Source organism: Myxocyprinus asiaticus, chromosome 24 (genome assembly GCF_019703515.2).
Source record: "Myxocyprinus asiaticus isolate MX2 ecotype Aquarium Trade chromosome 24, UBuf_Myxa_2, whole genome shotgun sequence".
Lineage (NCBI taxonomy): Eukaryota > Metazoa > Chordata > Actinopteri > Cypriniformes > Catostomidae > Myxocyprinus > Myxocyprinus asiaticus.
The window spans coordinates 389,809-412,789 of record NC_059367.1 but is presented as its reverse complement, the minus strand read 5'-3'; the positions used below and the strand labels follow the sequence as shown (position 1 = coordinate 412,789).

Genomic DNA, 22,981 nt, shown 5'->3' with positions numbered 1-22,981 from the left:
CATTAAAATGTGTTATCAATGACTTTATGCCTCATTCTGTGAGTAGAATTCACATGAGGTCAGTAAAGGAAGCTGTTTTAAGCACTCAATGATGATTTAAAGTAATATATATATGCAATAGAAAATGTTTAATTTGTCTTGTTTACATCTTGAATTCATGAACATGCTATATGCGGCCATACTATGCACCGATTACACTGTTATTGTTATTTAAGATGACACTGATACTACTGCAAAGATGAGCGTATAAAAGTGTTAATGTGCAGAATAAATACATAGAATGATGATAAGAGGGGCACATGTTACTTTGGGCAGATGTGTGAATGGCTTTCACTGCAGATGGCACATGAGTGAATGAGCACTTGAGAGTATTTCAGTAGATTTGATTCCTTTTGTGACTAATAAAACAAAACAAAATCGTTCAACATGGTCTTGGAAAATGTCTCCAAGTGAACGATCGTACAGATGTTGATAAATTTGCACCAGCTCGCTGATAACTACACGCCGGTGTGTTCATGTTGACTGAATGCCGTGGACAGGAATTATCCTCAAGGTAGGTGGAGCTTCAGGCCACACCTACCGATGACATGGACCAATGGCAGTAAGAAAGTGTTTAGCAACCGGTTAGAAGTGTTCCTAAAAGTTCACCAAGATGAGCGGTTACGAATCACCGAAACGAACACAAAAACACCGTCTTTTTGGCCAGATTTTGTTCTAAATTACATCATACCTGTTTGTCCTTCGATTTCGTAGGGTTAGGGTTAGGGTTAAACCTGGGCCTTTAGTGTCCAAACCTGCACATTTATCATCCAGTGAAGATTATTTCAGATATCTGCAGGTTAATCTGGTCAATGCATCAGTCTATCACTAGTGCTATACTGTGAATATAATTACTCCACTGTGTGTTAACATCATTTAGCTACAGTCTTATTACTTTACATCTTGTACCTTAATGCTTAAAAGAATAGTTCACCCAAAAAACCTTTCGCAACAACAAACAATTTGCTGCAAGTTTGCCGCAAAGCTCATTTGCATGTGAAAATGATCAGCGGCGAGTTTATAAACTCTCGATTTTCATAAGGTCATACAGGTTTGGAACAACATGATGGTGAATAAATGACAGTATTTTCACAAGTATAGATCTGTCACATTCATGTTCAAAGATTCTTGTTCCTCCAAACACTGACAGCAGCTGAATAAATGTGATAGAGGGATGAATATGACAGACCATCTGTGTTTTATCTTGAATAAATGTCATCTCACAATCTGATTGAGGCGTGTTTGTCAGTCGGGGTTGACAGGACGGTAAAGTTCGTGATATTCAAATGCACGGCGTCGTTCTGTTCGTGTTACTGGCTCTTTCACAAATGATTTCAGACACATGACTCATTTATTCAGCAGCTGTAATAAAGATGAATTCCCTGCTGTGTTCGGCCTTTTCTTGTAAAATCTGTCTTTGTGTGGACACAGCTCACAATAAGCACTCGTGTTTTCATTTGTTTTCCGCAGGTCAGTATCACGTTTACCGGCATCACGTTTTATTAACAAGAGTGACTTTCTCTGTGGGAGGAGCAGACACATAATTTACCGGTGCTTCAATTACAGGTCATCTCATCGAGTGCTGCTTTAATTAATTACAGTCCTGTTAGTCTGAATGAAACCCTGATGGACTGTCACATCATTGGGTCACGTGATGTTGTTCTGGTGCGGCTGTGCCCGTGAAGGTGCCAGCTGTGAGGTAAATTATCTGATGTCACTCAACAGCAGCTGGTTATGTGTTGACTGTGTTCAGTGCTCAGTTCTTATTCTGTTTAATATTTGCCGTTGTCAGGTGTGTAACTGGTTATAGTTTCATGTGTGTGTGTTTGATGCGGTGTTGATTGAGTTTATTCTAATATCAGGTGTAAACTTCATGATCTGTCCATGTCTTTCTGGTCATCTCTCAGAAATACTGTAAGAAAAGTTTATTCAAACAGTCATTTGTTGAATAAGTTCATGTGTTTCCTGTGTCTCATGTCACCTTTGTGTAGAAAACATGTCTGTGTGTTTGAGACAGTTTCTTATTATGTCAGACTAATTGTTTGATTCCGGTAATGATTACATTGCAGAAACTGCTGCTGTATAGTCGACTCTTTCAATCAAGTAATTGTTCTGTGTGAATTGTATTTTTAATGTTTATATATATATATATATATATATATATATATATATATATAACTGAAGAGATCAGGACCACAAGCATAACGTCTTTGAGTGCGTTTACATGCACGTTCTTACACTGATTATGCTGAATAAGCCAACAATGCGTGCGGTCATGTAAACGCAATAAACCGCGTTCTTTTATCGGCGTAAAGGCAATAAACGGCATATGAAGAACCCAATCGACACATGGGCTAGATTTTTGCCCATTACGCCCATTTCGCGTGCCACATAAACACCTTTACCGGTGTTTTTACCGGCTCATCCAACGTGTGCACGTGTTGAGCGCATGCCTCTTCACCATTTGACATCAAAAGTAGAGAATAACGCGATTATTTCAAATGTCATGTAAACATGGATTTCTTGTCTCATCTGATTTTTTAAATAAGCTGATTTTAGAGAGTAATCAGAGTATTGGTGTGCATATAAACAAGCTCATTGAGTCAAAGACAAGAGATGTTGGAAGTATGACATCATTGGACATGTGCAGAACACTGGTGTGTCACAGATAAAATGTTCCTCCATCTTGATCAGTCGAGTGACACGAGAAACACACACACACACTCTCACGTGCACACACTCCCATGCACACACACTCTCACACACACACACACTCACACTCACACACACACTCACACACACTCACGCACATACAACTCTCACGCACACACACTCTCACGCACACACACACACACTCTCACGCACGCACGCACACTCACACACACACACACACACTCACACACATACAACTCTCACGCACGCACACTTTCACGTGTGCACACACACACACGTACGCACACACTCTCACGCACACACACTCTCATGCACACACACTCCCACGCACACACACTCTCACGCACACACGCGCACACACTCTCACGCGCACACACTCTCACGCACACACACACACTCACGCGCGCACACTCTAATGCGCACACACACTCTCACGCGCGCACATGCCCACGCACACACACTCTCGCACACACATGCCCACGCACACACACTCTCACGCACATACACACTCACGCACATACACACACATACACACATACAACTCTCACGCACACACACACGTGCGCACACACTCTCACGCACACACACTCTCACGCACACACACACACACGCACACACACTCTCACGCACACACTGTATACTGCTTACTATAATTTTTGATAGTATGTGTAACAGTAGGCTGTATGCAACAATAACTGCTTCAAACAGTAATATTCTTCAGTGTTGTTTAATCCCTGCTGAATAGACTGGCATTGACTGGCATGAAATCTTCTGCTGGTTTGATGCTGATCAAGCTTATGAAATTCTGTTCACCAGATAAAGAAGATCAACAAACATGATGTTTCTGATGAAGCTGGTTGACCAAAGAAGTCATGCTGATTTAGGTAGTTAAGAAGCCTGAATATTACCATCCCATATTTTAGTCTTATTATGAAAATGTCTTTTGGCATTCTAATGAAATAATGAGTCAAGCAGAAGCTGTTTGGTTGCAGGTTTGAGCTTCTCAGCTGAAGCTCACAGATGTTTAAAATCCTCCGTTTGTTGTGTGTGAGTTGTTGTGCAGAACAGCACAACTGTTGTTGCTCGTGTTGTGTCTCTCAGCTGTGATTTGTGCTGGAGTTTGTTGTTCCAGAATGAATTAGAAAACTCAGAGGTCAAAGGTCACAGTAAATCTACTCTGTTGAAGTGATGGAGAGCTTCAGTATATCAGTCCATCTCTCCATCCAATCACTTCTCTTCATTTATTTTATTGGCTGAGATCCCCCTCTTACCCATGATGCTCAGCTGGGATATTGATCCCTGATGTTTATTCTGCTCAGCCAATCAATGTGATCAGAAGTCACTCTTAACTGTAATGTGTGTTTTTCTCCCTCAGCTGAGCTTGAGAAGAGATCGAGCGGTGCATCATGCGGTCGGAGGTGCTGTTACTGTATTTCACGCTGCTGCAGACGGCAGGAGCCGCTTTCCCAGAAGACACGGAGCCCATCAGTATTTCACATGGCAACTGTGAGTAACTGCTTCTTTATTCTGTGTCTCGTCTGGAGCTCCTCCCTCCGTCTCTTTCTCACCCTTGTCCTGTGAAATGGGATTTTGGTTCCCACAGAAACTGTAAATGTTATTTGAGTCTCTGTGAGGTCAAACACTGCACTGATTTCACCTCAGTTGCGACTGTTGTTTTGTTTGACACTTTTGTCAGATTTAAAGACCCCATGAAATGTCTCGACAAGCACAGGATGTTTTTCCGATTGAAACAGGACATATTGAAGGTCTCGTCCCTTTAGTTTACATCACAGCCATGAATCATGATTTGCTCATTTCTAATTGGTTGCAGGTGGTAGAGGGAGGGACATTCTCACTCTACAGAGCATTTGATTGGACAAAAATGTGTATACGCCCATGAGTACAGGATGATGTCATCAATATTTTTGGTCCATTTTCCTGGAGGAGTCAGACTGAACGAGTCCTGATTCTATTTTTACCTCAAAAACCAAAAGAAACAAATAACAAATTATATTTTGCATATAGAACTTGAAGCCTATTTTAGGGCCATTAAGAGTTTTTACATTGCGTGCACATTATTTTAATGATAGATAAACACATTTTACCCCCCAGTTTTCATTACCGGGTCAATGACGTGACACTCATTTATTACATTATTGAAAAATACATTACAAATGCAGTTCACACAAAACACTTGAATACAGCTCTACTATGATGAACATGTTTCAGTTTTTGAGTTCAAAGTCATTTTGATCTTTTTTCTGAGGTTTAAAGTGAAAAATGTCATGTGGTGCAACCATCCGGAGACAGAAAAAATTAAAGTCTCATTAAAAGCTGAAATTCTTAAATAAATGTTGGCATGAGGTGTGCTGAATAATCTTTTATTATTATGTCTTTAAAAAAATGCAATGAAACAATTTTATTTTAAAATATGGTTAATATTTGAAAAACTTTTGTCGACCAAATTAAAGTCATGTGGTGTAACCAACATGCAGGTAAAAATGTTGTTGTCAAGTGACAAAAATCATAAAACAGAGAAGATCTCTTTAGACCCGCAAGACTGTGTGAAGATTTAAAAACAAATCATTATTTGTGGGGGTCTGGGTAGCTCAGTGGTAAAATACGCTGGCTACCACCACTGGAGTTCAAGAGTTCAAATCCCAGGGCAAGCTGAGTGACTCCAGCCAGGTCTCCTAAGCAACCAAATTGGCCCGGTTGCTAGGGAGGGTAGAGTCACATGGGATAACCTCCTCATGGTCACTATAATGTGGTTTGTTCTCAGTGGGGCACGTGGTGAGTTGAGCGTGGTTACCACTGCGGATGGCATGAAGTCTCCACACGCGCTATGTCTCCATGGCAACACGCTTAACAAGCCACGTGATAAGATGCACGGATTGACAGTTTCAGACATGGAGGCAACTGAGATTCATCCTCCACCACCCAGATTGAGGCAAATCACTACGTCCCCACAAGGACTTAAAAGCGCATTGGGAATTGGGCATTCCAAATTGGGAGAAAATAAAATTTTTTTTAAAAAAAATTACAAAAATAAATCATTATTTGTCATATCATTAAATATCAATATTTGGTTCAGGTCATTTGGTGTAACCATGAGAAAACTTCTTGATATCCTTGATCCTAAACATTATTAAAAAATATTTTTCATCTTGAAACAGATGTCTAAAAACGTTTTTGAAATGAATGATGTCGTTATGTACACTCTCATGTATTCAAGGTGCAAGAAAACGTCATGGTTACTGGTGTAACCTCCGTTCCCTGATGGAGGGAACGAGATGTTGGTGTCGATGTAGTGACACTAGGGGTCACTCTTGGGAGCCCGAGACACCTCTGGTCTTTGATAAAAGGCCAATGAAAATTGGCGAGTGGTATTTGCATGCCACTGCCCCGGACATACGGGTATAAAAGGAGCTGGTATGCAGCCACTCATTCAGGTTTTACGCTGAGGAGCCAATATAAGGTCCGGCCATTTCAGCGGGTAGTTCAGCGTTGTGGCAGGAGGGACCAACATCTCGTTCTCTCCATCAGGGAACGGAGGTTACACAAGTAACCATGACGTTCCCTATCTGTCACTCACTCGACGTTGGTGTCGATGTAGTGACACTAGGGGTCCCTATACAAAACGCCACAAGGCTGAACTGTGTTACGTGAGCTGGCGGTGTGTGGTGGGCAGACTTGCTGTGTGCCTCATAGCCAGCACACCAGGTCGACACGTAACCTCCCCCATCACAGTTATGAGTGTCGAACGGCCCTTTTTGGGGACAAGTCGACTACCCAAAGATAGAGACAGGCTTAACCCAGTCATGGCCTCTTTTCCCCTTCTCTTTTTCCACTCCCTAAAAAAGAAGGTGGATTATCCGACTGGGCCGCCAGGTCTAGTCGGGGGGTGTCCCTCCCAAGGGGAGGACACCGCGGTGACCACACCTCGCCCCAAGAGAGGGGGGATATTTAAGTGGAAGAATACGTCACATGGTCTTTCCAACCATGTGGAGAGCCTTCAAGGTAGATCCTGCCCAATGGGGGAGGAGTTACTACAAACATGGAGACCGGGGCAGAGGGGCTTTGCCCAAGGAAGACGCAGCTTGCCAGCAGGGAAATGAATTAGCGGAAGATATAGATCGCATGGGGTTAGCCTTACAGGGAACCGCCACATGCGGAGCACCTACCCCAGAACTGGGCTCTTAGTTAGCGCATGTACTGGGCCAGCAGCGAGTCTCTCCGAAAACTCGACTGCCACAGGGCTCAGAGGAAGTCAACCAGGGAACAAATTTTGTGAACACTACTGGGAATTAACGGCGCACGTCTTCAGCTCAAAAGGAGGTGGAAGGCACTATGTGCAAGCGATACACCCGGCCAGCTATCCCGGGCTTATCCGCTTGTGTTGCGTGCCACTACCTGGGATGAAACCGGTTCAACCCGGAGGTTGTAGAACCTTGCAAAGGTGTTGGGTGTTGCCCAGCCCGCTGCTCTGCAAATGTCTGTTAGAGAGGCACCTCTGGCCAAGGCCCAAGAAGCCGCTACACCACGGGTAGAATGGGCTCGTAGCCCTACCGGGGGCGGCATGTTTTGGGTGAGATATGCCATAGTTATGGCGTCAACGAGCCAGTGGGTGATCCTCTGCTTGGAGACAGCGCTTCCTTTCCGCTGTGCACCAAAGCAGACAAAGAGCTGTTCAGAGACTCTAAAGCTCTACGTGCGATCCAAATAGTTGCGTAAAGTGCACACCGGACACAGCAACGACAGGGCTGGGTCTGCCTCCTCCTGGGGCAACGCTTGCAGGTTCACCACCTGGTCCCTAAAAGGGGTGGTGGGAACCTTGGGCACATAGCCCGGTCGGGGTCTCAGGATCATGTGAGAATAACCCGGACCGAACTCCAGGCACATTTCACTGACAGAGAACGCTTGCAGGTTACCTACCCTCTTGATGGAAGTGAGCGCAGTCAGGAGGGCAGTCTTCAAGGAGAGTGCCTTAAGCTCGGCTGACTGCAAAGGCTCAAAGGGGGCTCTCTGTAGACCCTGAAGAACTACGGAGAGATCCCATGAGGGAACGAGGCACGGTCTGGAGGGATTCAGCCTCCTGGCGCCTCTTAGGAACCTGATGATCAGGTCGTGCTTTCCTAAGGAATTACCGTCAACTGCGTCATGGTGTGCTGCTATGGCAGCAACATACACCTTCAAGGTGGAAAGGGACAGCCTCCCTTCCAGCCTCTCCTGCAGGAAGGAAAGCACTGATCTGACTGCGCATCTCTGGGGGTCTTCGTGTCGAGAAGAACACCACTTAGCGAATAGATGCCACTTAATGGCATACAGGTGCCTCGTAGAGGGGGCCCTAGCCTGAGTGATCGTGTCTACCACCACGGGTGGTAGACCACTTAGGTCTTCTGCGTCCCGTCCAGGGACCAGACATGGAGATTCCAGAGGTCTGGGCGTGGGTGCCAGAACGTGCCCCGTCCCTGAGAAAGAAGGTCCTTCCTCAGGGGAATTCGCCAGCGGGGAGCTGTCGCGAGGAGCGTGAGGTCCGAGAACCACGTCTGGGTGGGCCAGTAGGGTGCTACCAGGACAACCTGCTCCTCGTCCTCCCTGACCTTGCACAGAGTCTGTGCAAGCAGGCTCACTGGGGGAAATGCATATTTGCATAGTCTGGGGGGCCAGCTGTGTGCCAGTACGTCTATGCTGAGGGGAGCCTCGGTGAGGGCGTACCAGAGCGGGCAGTGGGAGGATTCTTGGGAGGCGAACAGGTCCACCTGTGCCCGTCCGAATCGACTCCAAATCAGCTGGACCACCTGAGGGTGGAGTCTCCACTCTCCCCTGAGGGAAACCTGCCGTGACAGCGTGTCCGCTGTAGTGTTGAGGTTGCCCGGGATGTGAGTGGCTCGCAGCGACTTGAGGTGCTGCCGACTCCGGAGGAGGAGACGGCGGGCGAGTTGTGACATACAGCGAGAGCGCAGACCGCCTTGGCGGTTGACATATGCTACCGCTGCCGTGCTGTCCATCCGAACTAACACGTGCTTGCCCTGGATCAACGGCCGGAACATCCACAGGGCGAGCAGAATTGCCAGTAACTCGAGGCAGTTGATGTGCCAATGCAGTTGCGGACCCATCCAGAGGCCGGTGGCTGTGTGCCCATTGCAAACAGCACCCCAGCCTGTTTTGGAGGCACCTGTCATGACCACGACGCGCCTGGAGACCAGTTCTAGGGGAACACCTGCTCGTAGAAATGAGAGGTCGGTCCAAGGGCTGAAAAGACGGTGACAGACCGACGTAATGGCCACGCGGTGTGTCCCATGGCACCATGCCCGTCTCGGGACTCGAGTCTGGAGCCAGTGCTGAAGCGGCCTCATATGCATCAACCCAAGCGGGGTGGCCACCGCCGAGGATGCCATATGCCCCAGGAGCCTCTGAAAAAGTTTCAGTGGAACAGCTGTTCCCTGCTTGAACGCCTTCAAACAGGCCAGCACCGACTGGGCACGCTCGTTCGTAAGGCGCACCGTCAAGGAGACTGAGTCCAACTCCAAACTGAGAAAAGTTTGCCGCTCTGAACCGGGAGGAGCTTGCTCTTTTCCCAGTTGACCCGAAGCCCTAGTCAGCTGAGGTGTGAGAGCACCAGGTCCCTGTGTGCGCATAACACGTCTCGAGAGTGAGCTAAGATTAGCCAGTTGTCGAGATAGTTGAGAATGCGAATGCCCACCTCCCTTAATGGGGCAAGGGCAGCCTCTGCGATCTTCGTAAAGACGCGAGGAGACAGGGACAGGCCGAAAGGGAGGACTTTGTATTGATACGCCTGACCCTCAAACGTGAACCGCAGGAAGGGTCTGTGTCGAGGAAGGATCGAGACGTGAAAGTACGCATCCTTCAGGTCTACCGCCGCGAACCAATCTTGATGCCGGACACTCGCTAGAATGCGTCTTTGCATCAGCATCTTGAACGGGAGTCTGTGTAAAGCCCGGTTCAGTACTCGCAGGTCCAAGATTGGCTGCAACCCACCGCCTTTTTTCGATACGATGAAGTAGGTGCTGTAAAACCCTTTCTTCATCTCGGCTGGAGGGACAGGTTCTATCGCGTCCTTCCGTAGGAGGGTAGCGATCTCCGCGCGCAGGGTGACAGCATTTTCGCCCTTGACCAAGGTGAAGTGAACATCGCTGAACCTGGGCGGGCGCCTGGCGAACTGAATCGCGTAGCCGAATCGGACGGTCCGGACCAGCCACCGCGACGGATTGGAAAGGGTAAGCCATGCGTCCAAATTCCGCGCGAGGGGGACCAAGGGGACAACGTCGTTGGACATACCGGCAGGTGGGGCCTCGTGGCGGGGCAGAACGCGAGGTGCCACAGCACATCGTGGCCGTGCTGAGTCTAGGGACATCGAAACGCTTACCTGGCTCCTTGTGACCACCCCCGGAACAGCCTGAGATGGGGAAGGAAGAGGCCTGTCCTCGTAACCCGTGGAGGCTGTCACATCGGGGGCGGCTGTGTGCCATAGCTGGGCGCTCAGGGGCGGAAAGGGCACCGCTGGAGCGCCAATCCTGCAAGAAAAAGCCCATGGACGGTAGTCGTGGTGACGACCGTACACACCGGGTATGTGACCCAGGGAGGAAGGAAGCCGCTCTTTTGCTGAACTGTTGGGTACCACAGCCACTTGGGCGTGTGGCGAAATCAAACGAAAAGGCAACAAAAGATTTTCCACCTGGCCCTCCACCGGGGGATGGAGTGGTCTTCCTACCAGCTCCACGTGAGTGGGTTCCCTCGTCCCTGGGTTGCCTGTCTCAGGGGCGCTTCGAGGACCTCCGTGGGTTCTTCGGCGCCGGCTGTGAGATGGGTGGCGTCGGCTTCCTGCAGTGGGCTCCACGCCGGGGCCGGGCCGAAGGGGCGGGCTGCAGCAGAGCCGGTGCAGTCACCGCAGGGGGACGCCCTTGGTGACGAGCAGAAGGGGTGCGGGATCTTGAGCCATGCCGGGGCAGGATGTGCCGGATTGCTTCCATCTGCTGCTTTACCGTCGAGAACTGCTGGGCAAAGTCCTCAACGGTGTCGCCGAATAGGCCCGCCTGGGAAGTGGGGGCAGCAAGGAACCGTGTCTTGTTGGCCTCGCCCATCTTGACCAGGTTGAGCCACAGGTGGCGCTCCTGGACCACTAGTGTGGCCATCGTCCGCCCAAGAGACTGCACCGTGACCTTCGTCGCCCGGAGGGCGAGGTCGGTCGCCGAGCACAGTTCCTGCATCAAATCTGGGGCGGAACTACCCTCGTGCAGTTCTTTCAGCGCCTTGGCTTGGTGGACCTGCAGGAGAGCCATGGCGTGCAGGGCAGAGGCGGCTTGTCCAGCAGCACTGTAGGCTTTAGCCGTCAGGGACGACGTGAGCCTACAGGTCTTGGACGGGAGCTTAGGGCATCCACGCCAGGTGGCGGCGCTCTGTGGGCATAAGTGCACCGCGAGCGCCTTATCCACCAGCGGAATCGCCGTATAGCCCCTGGCCGCCCTGCCATCGAGGGTAGTGAGAGCAGGGGAACTGCGGAGTTGGGGCCGGGCAGTGAAAGGTGCCTCCCACGACTTCGTCAGCTCCTCATTCACTTCCGGGAAGAATGGCACTGGATCGGGGCGCGGCTGCTTTGGGCGGCGCCACGAGCCCAGAAACCAATCATCAAGCTACGAGGGTTCAGGGGAGAGCGGAGGGTTCCACTCTAGCCCGACGCTCGCGGCCGCCCGGGAAAGCATGTCCGTCATTTCGGCATCGGCCCATGACTGGGCGACCGTCCCTGAAGGGGGAAGCCCAGCTGAGGCTTCTGCGTCCGACTGGACAAGCCTGCTCTCCGATGCTGCGCTCGAGGACTCATCATCTTCGCGGGCCCCGAACAAGAAGCCAGACTCGCCATGCGACGAGCCGGCGAACTCATCCGGAAGCCCGACTGGGGCAGACGAGTGTGCTGGGGAATGGGAGGTCCGCGGGGGGATACCCGGCGGAGACGATCCCATTGAGGTCCCCAAATCGCCCCCAGTGCTAGCCGCGCTGACCTCATACCCGTAGGTAGAAGGAGCGAGGCGGGGAGCTGCTGGGGTGGCTTGCTTACGAAAGCAAGCCGCGACCGCAACATTGCCATGGTCATGTTCTCGCAGTGAGAACATGAACCATTCATAAACGCTGCCTCCGTGTGGGTCGCGCCCAGACACGAAAGACAGCGATCATGACCATCCGAAGTTGAGAGAAAACGACCGCAACCAGGAATAACACACGATCGGAAAGGCATCTTTAGAAAGACGCGTCTTTAAAAAGACGTTCCGTGTGTGCGCTCTTTTAGAGAAATATACTCTTTTAGAGGGGAAAAATGCTCTTTCAGAAAATATACTCTCTAGTTTTTCTGCCGAAGCACCCAGGGGCATTCTCTGCAGTGCACCAGTGCAGAGGAGGGAGAAGCCGCTGAAATGCGCTGTCAGATCCAGCAGAGGTGAATGAACAGTGCTATTCAGCTCAATGAGCATGACCGTTCGGCTCTGAAGAGAAAATCTGAATGAGTGGTTGCATACCAGCTCCTTTTATACCCGTATGTCCAGGGGAGTGGCATGCAAATATCACTCGCCAATTTTCATCGGCCTTTTATCATAGACCAGAGGTGTCTCGGGCTCCCAAGAGTGACCCCTAGTGTCACTAAATCGACACAATGTCGAGTGAGTGACAGATAGGGAACTATTTTAATACCTTTTACTTCATGGTTACACCACATGATCTTTTTAAAGTCGTTAAATCCTTTTTTTGTAACAATGTGTAAAAACATGAACTCAAAGATTACATGTCTAAAACACATGTGTTTTAAATTAGATGTTTAAAATATTTCTAATTTTTATCACCTCGGACAATCTTATTTGTCAATGACCCAGCCACAACGTGAAAAACATGATATTATCTAAACTGTAAAGTATTTATACATCATAGTACTATAGTGCTGTCTTGATATTGCCTGTCCATTTTGATGAAGTTTAAAAAAATCAACAGCATTTTCTTGACTGTAATACAATAAAAAATGACTGTGTTGTGGTAATGAGAATCATCATTGAAAACGATTATTTATATAGTAAAATTAAAACATCCAGACATGTTACAGTAGTGAGAACTGAGGGGTAAAATGTGCTTTAGTGTCCTGAAAATAATGTCACAATGCAAAAAAATCATAACGGTCCTAAATGTAGGGTTCACATTTTTTATGTGAAATATAATTTCATATTTTTTGTATTGGTTTGAGGTTAAATATGACCAGGACATTTTCTTGTCTGGTTTCGTGTGAATTACCCATACATTTTATACACATATACCTGCACATATATAAGTGAATATGATCACAAGTGTATAGATGAACAGACATGAACTATAATCCATAAAATTACAATTTTGATTTCAAGGGCTCTTTAATTAAACATATCTTGACTTTCTTTTCTTTTTTCAGATACTAAACAATATCCAGTGTTTGTTGGACATAAACCTGGGAGAAACAACACGCAACGACATAAACTGGATATTCAGCTGATCGTCATCATGAACCGGACTCTGTATATCGCTGCGAGGTGAGTTTGCTATTTTAAGATTTGTGCCGTCTGTTATTAGCTCAGTCTGTTACAGTAAAGATTGACCAGATGGTTGGCATGGTAACCAGCAGTCCACTCCAGTTGAAGGAGACCCAATTCAGCAGCATATGGACATGAAATAATAACACATGTTTAATAAGTCAAAGAGCAGCAGCAACAGTTGCACATACTGATGCTCTGGGTTTATATTTGCACAACATTTATCTCTTTACTGTGCGCATTACATCATCTAGATCTGACACTTAAATGTATTTTAGAATATGCCATTATATTCCCTTACAGGCAAACACAAGAACTTAAAATTCAATTAGCAATTAGTATCTATAGTTACCATACTTTCCACCAAAATACCATAGTTTCTACAATTATTGGTGCTACAGTGAAAATGTGATAACCTGGTTTTAGCCACCACTGTCATAAAAAGAAGAAAAAAGAAATAAATAAATATTTGCATATAAATAAAGTGACAGATTCTGAAAGCTTCATGTGCCATGTTAATTTATAATGATTTTACAGTACTTACAATAAATGCAGTAACTGAGATATTTTGGCAGAAACTATGGCAACATTGGTGATTTTGAACATTTCATCATTTATGTTTGATTCACATCATGTCAGAATTACCGTAATTATGAGATTCCAGCTTGTGAAAAGCGCTCATGTCTTTGGAGAACTCGTAATTACAAGTTGTAAACTCAGACTTCTATGAAGGCTCTGTCCTGACTGTCGTGACGTCATGTAAAAAGAACTAATATAGGAGCAGGCTTATGCAGCAAACACATATTTCTGTTTGATATTATAATTTATTATCCCTTTAAGCTCTGAAGGTGTTTTTTTTTTTGGGGGGGGGTCCTTGATTTCTCCCCTTTTTCTCCCAATGTGGAATGCCCAATTCCCAATGTGCTCGTGGTGGTGTAGTGACTCACCTCAATCCAGGTGGTGGAGGATGAATCTCAGTTGCCTCCACGTCTGAGACCATCAATCCGCACATCTTATGATGTGGCTTGTTGAGCGTGTTGCCACGGAGACGTAGCGCGTGTGGAGGCTTCACGCTATTCTCCGCAGCATCCACGCACAACTCACCACGCACCCCACCGAGAGCGAGAACCACATTATAGCGACCACGAGGAGGTTACCCCATGTGACTCTACCGTCCCTAGTAACCGGGCCAATTTGGTTGCTTAGGAGACCTGGCTGGAGTCACTCAGCACACCCTGGATTCAAACTCGTGACTCCAGGGGTGATAGTCAGCGTCTTTACCACTGAGCTACCCAGGCCCCCTAGCTCTGAAGGTGTTTTTAAAGATTTCCTGTTTCAGTGGCATACCCAAAATTAAAGGCTTATAACTCGACAATAAACAAGAAGGGTCAAGTGTTTGGTATCATTGTGAAGACATTTTTTTCCACATTTTTTAATGATATAGATTATGATACATTCTGAGACTCTCACATCATGGCCTTACCCGACGCAACGCCGCAACGCGATAAAAGGCATCTTTTCCATGTTAATAAGAGTTTTTGTCCTAACCAGCCATGACACATGATGAGCGACAGGGCATTCTATTTTTGGAATGGTTTCTATTTCTGCGACGTCGCACCAGACAGCGCAGTCAACAAATGGGTCTAAAATGATTAATTTGACAGTATATTAAAGCCGGCATCTCATTAGCCTGTTCAGAACAACTTGATTTTGGCTGAGGGTGTCACACATCTACCGAATGTTGTGCTTGAGGTCTCATTCTCTACAGTCGGAGCTCTGTCACACACACACCAGTTCAGAATGGCAGAGGGGTGACATACCGACTCATTTTGACTTTCTCTGTGCTTCCCTGTCACATGGAGATCGGCGACATAACAACAGGAGTACCGCGTGAACATAAACAATCATACCAGACTGAATAAGGATGCAATTCATAAAGTAACTTTTCCCTGTGTATGTGTGTGATTGTGTATTTATCCCCTCGGGGCTTGCCTTAGAAAGCGTTACAGTGTTTATGTGAGAAAATGAGTTACGTTCAATAAACATACTGTTCTGTCTGTGATTGCTCTGTTTTCTACATTTTATTGTCAATTATCCTAATTTTTGTGTATGAATATCACGATCTGGTATGGACAGACAGATTGCTTGTCGCTGGAAACCTGTCGCGTCGCGTTTGGTTAGGACAAGGTGTCAGCCTAAGAAACTGCTGAAAATCACAAAAAAGCTTGAGCCCAAAATGTACTTTAAAAAAAAAAAAAAAAAATTTTTTTATTTCACATTAGATAGTATCTCAGGGTGTAAATAAAGTGGCTCCAAAAACTGCTTTTGTTTTGTTCCTAATCATGTCAACTGTATCTGAGAACAATTTTGTGTTATTACGACAAAGAAATCAAAATTTATAGCATTACAAAAATAATTTAAAGTCCAAAAACATCTCCAAGTGTCCAAACTAATTACACATGCAAATACAATGACTAAAGGGTTAGTATGCTCTCTCTCTCTCCAAAGCATGCAAGCATGAGTAACAAGATCTCTTTCAGTTTCATTCTGTGCCATTTGAGTCATCATTGAGTCTGTGTCATATATTTGGCTCCATCTCCTGGTGGCCATATGTAATTACAGTGAATGATCCTCTCTGCCCGTATTTGGATGACTTCCACCTCTGGTTGTAGAGATCTGAATCTTAATCCGATTGGTTTAGCATGCCATGATGCTGGCCAGCATACTACAACATTTCCGATAAAGTCTTCTGATCCAGGAAAGCTAACATATTTTTAGCCAGATAGCACATTATGTGCTGTGTGCACTTTGTGCTTTGTGTGGATTATCTAATTATCTCTTCATCTGATTATCTTGTGTGTGGACTCGTTTGAAAGATAATCACCTCCTCTAAGTAATGATATGTGATATTTTATGTTCTGTTTATATTTTGTGAAGTTATAAGTGAAAAGGTGGCATATAAGCAACACCTGTTTACATGTAACATGTATGTCAAAACATATACTTAGCTATTACTCGCTAAATTTTATCTGTAAGTAAAAAAGAAATCAGCTGGTTGTATTCTACTCTTTGAGAGCTTTCCAACAGCATATAACACATGGCTATTTGAGGAGATTAATGTTTTTACTGATTACAATAATATGTACAGTGCAAATTTTTTTTTAATGTTTTTTTTTATTATAAATGATCAAAACAGAACACTTCTGATTTGTCTGCACAACGTGAATGCATCATTAGAGTACTGCAGATGATCATCTATAGACATGTTTGTGTTCTGTTGTAAGGTCATGTGCTGTTGGCCAGTTCTGAACTATAATGAATAATCATATTATGTCTTACTCAAAGATTAGTTCCAAAAGCAGCTGGTTTTTGTGAATGCTCACAAATATTTTGGCTCGAGTTGAAATCCAGCGATTAAAATGAACAGCAGGACAGAGAGACAGAAACTAAGTTGTGATAAACTGTTGACTGATGCCAGAAATTAGTGTATTTACAGAGGAAGTGATGTCATCATTTGGCTTATATCTTATATTTGACTGATGTCATCCACTGCATCATATAAATGATAGATTTAGTTCATAGCTGCATTGAATTTCACTGAAACTGAATTGTGCTGGTGGAGTTTGTTTAACATAAAAATCTTGATTGTCACTCAAGTGACTCATTTAAAGCAGTTCGGTTCAGTCTGATATCGGCCTGTAGACCAGTTATGGATTCACTGAATTTCACTGAAATATTGTATTAATGAATTATGCGTTTGAACTTTGCTGGTGAAGTTTGTGTGGTTCTCGTCCTAGTAACTCAAGTGAGTCATTTAAAGCAGCTGATTTCAGTTCAGTTCAGTCTGGTGTCGGCCTGTAGACCCCCTAACACACACACACACACACACACAGGGCAATCCACAGGCGCCGACTGCAGCACCATAGCAACCACCCCACACCCATCTGAACCCCTCTGTGTCATCATGAGAAATGGGCTGTAAGACACTCGACCGCAGCTCTTCTGTTGCTTCAAATCCATCGGTGCAGTTTAAACACACAGTAAGCTAGTGAAATGTGACAAAACACCACACGTTTGGTCCCTAATTAGAAAAAAAGTGTATACACAAAATATATATTTTTTTCTTTGAGGGTTCAGGTGTGAGTTGGATTAGTCTATAGTAATTATAACTAGCGTTACATATAAAAAAGTAGAGGTCTGTGTAAACGTGTGTGTGTGTGTGTGTGTGTGTCAAGTTTTGCTTACATTGTATGTGACTAAATGTCTCCAAAATTACAGTAAAATCTGAAATCAGCTGCATTGTGAGGAGCCGACAACAGTTCCCACGAGGAAAACAGCTTAATTAACATATTAAATAATGTCTTCATGAAAATATAAAAATACTGAAAGGTTTTGTGTGTGTGTGACATGTTCAATGGACTCTGGTCATGCATGATGTTTGTATGAAGGGTGGAGCTAAGCAGAGGGGGGTGTTGCATTTGTGTGGATTGACAGGTGTGACATGCATACTAATGAGCTCTATTCTGTGCAAACGGAGAATGAGATTGTCTTACAAAAGACCACCAGATGTACAGCATTGACCCGCATTGCAAACACATTCCTCAACACAAAGAGCCTCTGTTGAGCCAAACGCTCATTTTACCACGTCTACACACACATACACACACACACCAATCACATCTGATATCCACTAATAACTCAGATCCAGTTTACAGTTTTAATTCAGTTCCATTAACTATTATATTTAAGACCCAATAAAATCATTTTTAAGTTCATGTCTGTGAGCTCTGAAGTCATCTATATTCTAGCGTGCTCATAAACATTGAACTTCCAGCAGATATACTTATAATATCCATATTCTGTGAAGACAGACACAAAATATGGATGATATCATCTTGCACTCAAACTTTTGTCCAATTAAATGCCCTCTAGAATGAGTATGACCCAAAAAATGACCCCTAATACCATCTGACACTGACTTGGAATAGCAAGCAGCAAATTATGTCTTATGGCTGTGACATAAATTAAGACTATTAAATATCAGAGACTGTATTCACCTTATGCGCCAGAGAAACTAGCATGCTGCCATCTTGAAAATGTTGTCTTTGAACTTTCGGTCTAGTGTTCTCTATATAGAAATTGATGGTGTTGATGTCAAAGTGTGATTAGCTAGCAAAGTGGATTTGCAGGTTATAGAGTTGCCAAAAGCTATCATGAGTATTTTAAAGTGTTCAGGGGATGTCATAACAACGGAAGCAGAGAGGGGAGATTTTAAAACAAGAGTATTTCATTCATAGTAAATACACAAGATCTTACCTTTATGCTGTGGATGTACTGATATGCCTCTGTGCTCATGAAACTACAAGAGACAACACAAAGTCATTTAAAATATTTCTGTAGGACACTTCTGGCCATCTTCTCATGTCATTCACCCATCGCGATGTAGTTAAAGGTGCTGTACGCGATTTTAGCCATTCTAGAATTCCCACAAGCTGAGCTGTTGGATTAGCCACGCCCCCTTTTCCCAAAACCCGGTACTCCAAAGATACCAAATGAGCTTTATTGAGACTGACAGGGGACAAAAACAACAGTAGTAAAATAGCGCCCTCAACTGGCAACTGTTATGAACAACATGCCAAGAAAATGTCATTAAGCCTCAATAATTCGCTGAAACTACAACACTATGAGAACGCGCAAAATGATTGATTTTCATTGATTAGTTTTGTTGATTCGCAGAAAGTGTCAGAGACCATGGACACATTTTTGTTCGCTGTTTACCGAGTCTAGAGCTGTCACAGAGACCGGTGAGATATCTCACAACACTTATTTCATTAATATCTTTCAGGGAGTAGGAACATTTTTACACACATTTCCATGAAGAAATCGCTTACAGCACCTTTAAGGTAAGCAGATTTTTGGAGTGTTTAACTGGGATGGGGGAAGAGGTGCAACTATATTTATACACACACACACACGTGAAAGTGTATGTTTTATTTAATATTTTGTTTACAACATTTTTAATCACATTTCAGCCTTTTAATTTTAAAATTAATTTTAAAATGTACAAATGTAACTTCCATTAATGTTATGAACTTGCATGTGTAATAATACGAGCTGTCAATGTTGGAAGTTTCATGTCAACTACATGTTTTAACACAAACTATTAACAAGTTGAAACCTAAAAAATTAAGCAAAATTACACGTATAAAAATAAAATGCTTGTATCATGAAAAAGTGCAGTGTGTCATAGATGTCTGAATGTGATCTGCAGGTCCAATTTACCTCCGTGTGTGTCAGCAAAAACATTTAGAGTGACAGAAAAAAGACCGTACGAGCATTTTCACGTTGTAAAGGGGAGCTGTAGACTCACACCACCAACTCTTGGGGAAAAATATATGGAATGAATTATGTGCCATTGGGGCTTCAACTTGAATTTGAACATGTTTACTTGAACTTGAATTACATCAAACCTGAAATTCAAATGTACGTGGCACAAATTCAGATAAAACATTTTAATACACTGATTCAGGTTTTATATTAAGATTCAAGTAAATCTGATGAAGACATCCGGGGTAGACAGGAAGAGCAGTCGAGCCTGTATGCAATCAAACTCCTTCTTGACCAATCACAACGTAGCTCACAGTTCACGTATGGAAGAGGACGAGTCCGCTGTGAAATAGTGCCAACGTGGGATCATGACTGAACGAGAGCCACCACCTCTCTCTAGTGTAAGTTACTTGTTCTGCACTGATGCAAACTCCAGAAGTAATGAATGTAATTGGGAAACAGGCTGTTTGATGCATGAATTAAATGTTTATCAGATAAATGTTTGCCGCAGGTTCCAAAAGGCAGTTAGCCAATGTTTGCTTCGTTTCACAAGCCAACAACCTTCTGTGTAATGTCATGTCTGCAAGATAGTCAACTCTACTTTTAATTGATTTTTCGAATTTAGATGGTAAGTTGGAAGTGCCTCGAGTGTAGGTGTCCAAATCATAGCAACTGCGAAGCTAACGTTAACTTAACATTAGTCAGGTCTGGATTGGTAGGTCAGTCAGCATATGTAAACATAGACTACGTGTTTTCTCACCAAACCGTTTGGTGCACAATTTTGATGACACCCATAACTCTTGTGTCATAAAGTATACTAAATCTGTGTACTATACTAGTAAAAGTGAGTTAGGTAGCTAGAATGTATGTTGGCTTATATCTACTATTTCCATATATCTAGACCTTACTTACTACTTCTTATTTGGCAATCTAGTGTTAACTTAAACGGTAGCTGGTTGGCTCGTGAAACAGCAGCAAAGATTACTGTCCTGGGTGTTATGTAGAGCATTAATAAAAAATTAAATAAGTAAAAAAAAAAAAACAGCAGCAAAGATCAGCTTACTGCCTTCTAGTTACAACACAGGTGGCAAATGTTGATCTGATCAAGATAAGCACATCAGAACTCAGATGACTGATAAACATTTAATTCATGCATCAAACAGCCTGTTTCCCAATTACATTCATTACTTCTGGAGTTTGCATCAGTGCAGAACAAGTAACTTACACTAGAGACAGGTGGTGGCTCTCGTTCAGTCATGATCCCACGTTGGCACTATTTCACAGCGGACTCTTCCTCTTCCATACGTGAACTGTGAGCTGCGTTGTGATTGGTCAAGAAGGAGTTTGATTACATGCAGGCTCGACTGCTCTTCCTGTCTACCCCGGATGTCTTCATCAGATTTACTTGAATCTTAATATAAAACCTGAATCAGTGTATTCTTTTCTTTTTTGGGGGGGATTTTTTCCCCTTTTTCTCCCAATTTGGAATGCCCAATTCCCAATGTGCTTTTAAGTCACCACGCACCCCACCGAGAGCAAGAACCACATTATAGTGACCACGAGGAAGTTACCCCATGTGACTCTACCCTCCCTAGCAACCGGGCCAATTTGGTTGCTTAGGAGACCTGGCTGGAGTCACTCAGCACACCCTGGGATTCGAACTAGCGAGCTAGCGAACTCCAGGGGTGGTAGCCAGCGTATTTTACCATTGAGCTACCCAGGCCCCTCCTGAATCAGTGTATTAAAAAATTGAGTCTTAATTAAATGATCTGAATTTGTGCCACGTACATTTGAATTTCAGGTTTGATTGAATTCAAGTTCAAGTAAACATGTTCAAATTCAAGTCCTAAAATTCAAGTTCAAATCCGAATGGAACATAAATCATTCCATAAAAATGCTTTCTGTGTTCCCACACGTAATTCATTTGGATCGACTCCTCTCAGTAGCTTCAATGCAAACTGGAAGGGAAGAGAGAAAACACAGAAGCGTGGAGCGCTGAAAAGGGGCGGGGCTGAACAAGGTGAATAGAATGAGACGGGTCACTGGTATGCTTATAAATGAGAGAAATCGAAAAAGAAGTCCTGCCTTATAGGTAAAAGAGCCAATCAGCTTTTAGATACAGACATCACCTCTCAGTCAAGTCGAGAACGCACATGCGCATTAGCTGGACCAGCCTGAAAACAGTGTTATTTGGTGTGATCTAAGCTACAGAAGCACAATTTATGATACCAGTGTTGTCAGAGTTTACTGCTGATTCGAAAAATGTCCTTTGATCGTAATCTTGACCAACCGTTTTTGAGATTTCCCCATTCAAGTAGATAGGAGCTGTCCTGATTGAAAAAAGCTGCTCAAAGGTGTAATGCGAGTCACCTGACATTATTAAATATACAGAGACGAGCCCTTCGATATGTTCTGCCAACTTCCTGTTTCAATAGGAAATACGTCAACTTAGGAAGGAATACTGCACTTGTGAAATCATTTCATGGGGTCTTTAATGTTCTGCACATTTCATTGTACCGCTAGTGTCTGAGAGTTTTCGCACGACTTACACACGCATCACATGATCATCGTGCTGTTGAAGTGTGTGTGCGTGTCATCACAGGTCTCTGCGCAGTAGATATTGTGTCCACAGCTGCAGAAACAGCTCAGTGATCGCAGGATGTTTGCTGAATGCATCGCTGACCGCCGTCTCATCTGTCGTTCATAGCAGTAATGTTTGAACAGAGAGATCGTAAATCTGTGGGAATCAGAACGAGTAAAGATACTGATGCTGCATGAGTGTTTACAGTTAATGATGCTCAACACATGCTGTCGGATTACTATAGTGCTGTTTACCAGCTCAAGCATCTCTTACTATTTAACTGCATTAAACGTTGAATGAGTAAGAGGTCCCATTCCAGACATGAATAATCCCTCAAATCATGTGTGTTGTTGAGGAGAGATCACACTTACTACTTTCACCTAAACAGTCCCCACAGATTTACAATGAAGGAGGGACTTACATAGATCTAGTCAGATCTATAGAGAAGAGTGTGCAGGACTCTTCACCAGCCAAAACAACCAAACAACCACATACTAACATGTTAACAACCACCCAGAACACACCAGCATCATGATGGTGAGTTTTGCACAGGCAAACATCACTCACATTCTCCTCAGAAAATGTAGAAATCTAGTTTAATTTGTCACTCTTAACCTCCCGAGACTCAAGCATGACTGCTGTGTGCATTTTCCATTCCCTTTTTTGATTTGTAACTAGTAGCCCCTAATAAACATGCAAAAAAGATAAAATAAATAAAATAAAATAAATATATGTTTTTTAGATCAAATAGTTTCCAAAAAAATGGATGTCCACATATGTGTACAATGGGACTAAGTTG

General features: G+C 44.3%; 1 protein-coding gene across 5 annotated transcripts in view; it reads left to right on the top strand.

Annotated features, from left to right (window-relative positions):
* LOC127414548 (semaphorin-6A-like) overlaps positions 1 to 22,981 on the top strand; it is a 119,011-nt gene that overhangs the window by 38,445 nt on the left and 57,585 nt on the right. For all 5 annotated transcript variants that reach the window (XM_051652654.1, XM_051652653.1, XM_051652652.1 and 2 more), the window contains exons 2-3: positions 4,088 to 4,218; positions 13,157 to 13,274. In XM_051652654.1, the coding sequence (XP_051508614.1) occupies positions 4,119 to 4,218; positions 13,157 to 13,274 (218 nt within the window). In that variant the 5' untranslated portion in view covers positions 4,088 to 4,118. The remainder of the gene's footprint in view (positions 1 to 4,087; positions 4,219 to 13,156; positions 13,275 to 22,981) is intronic.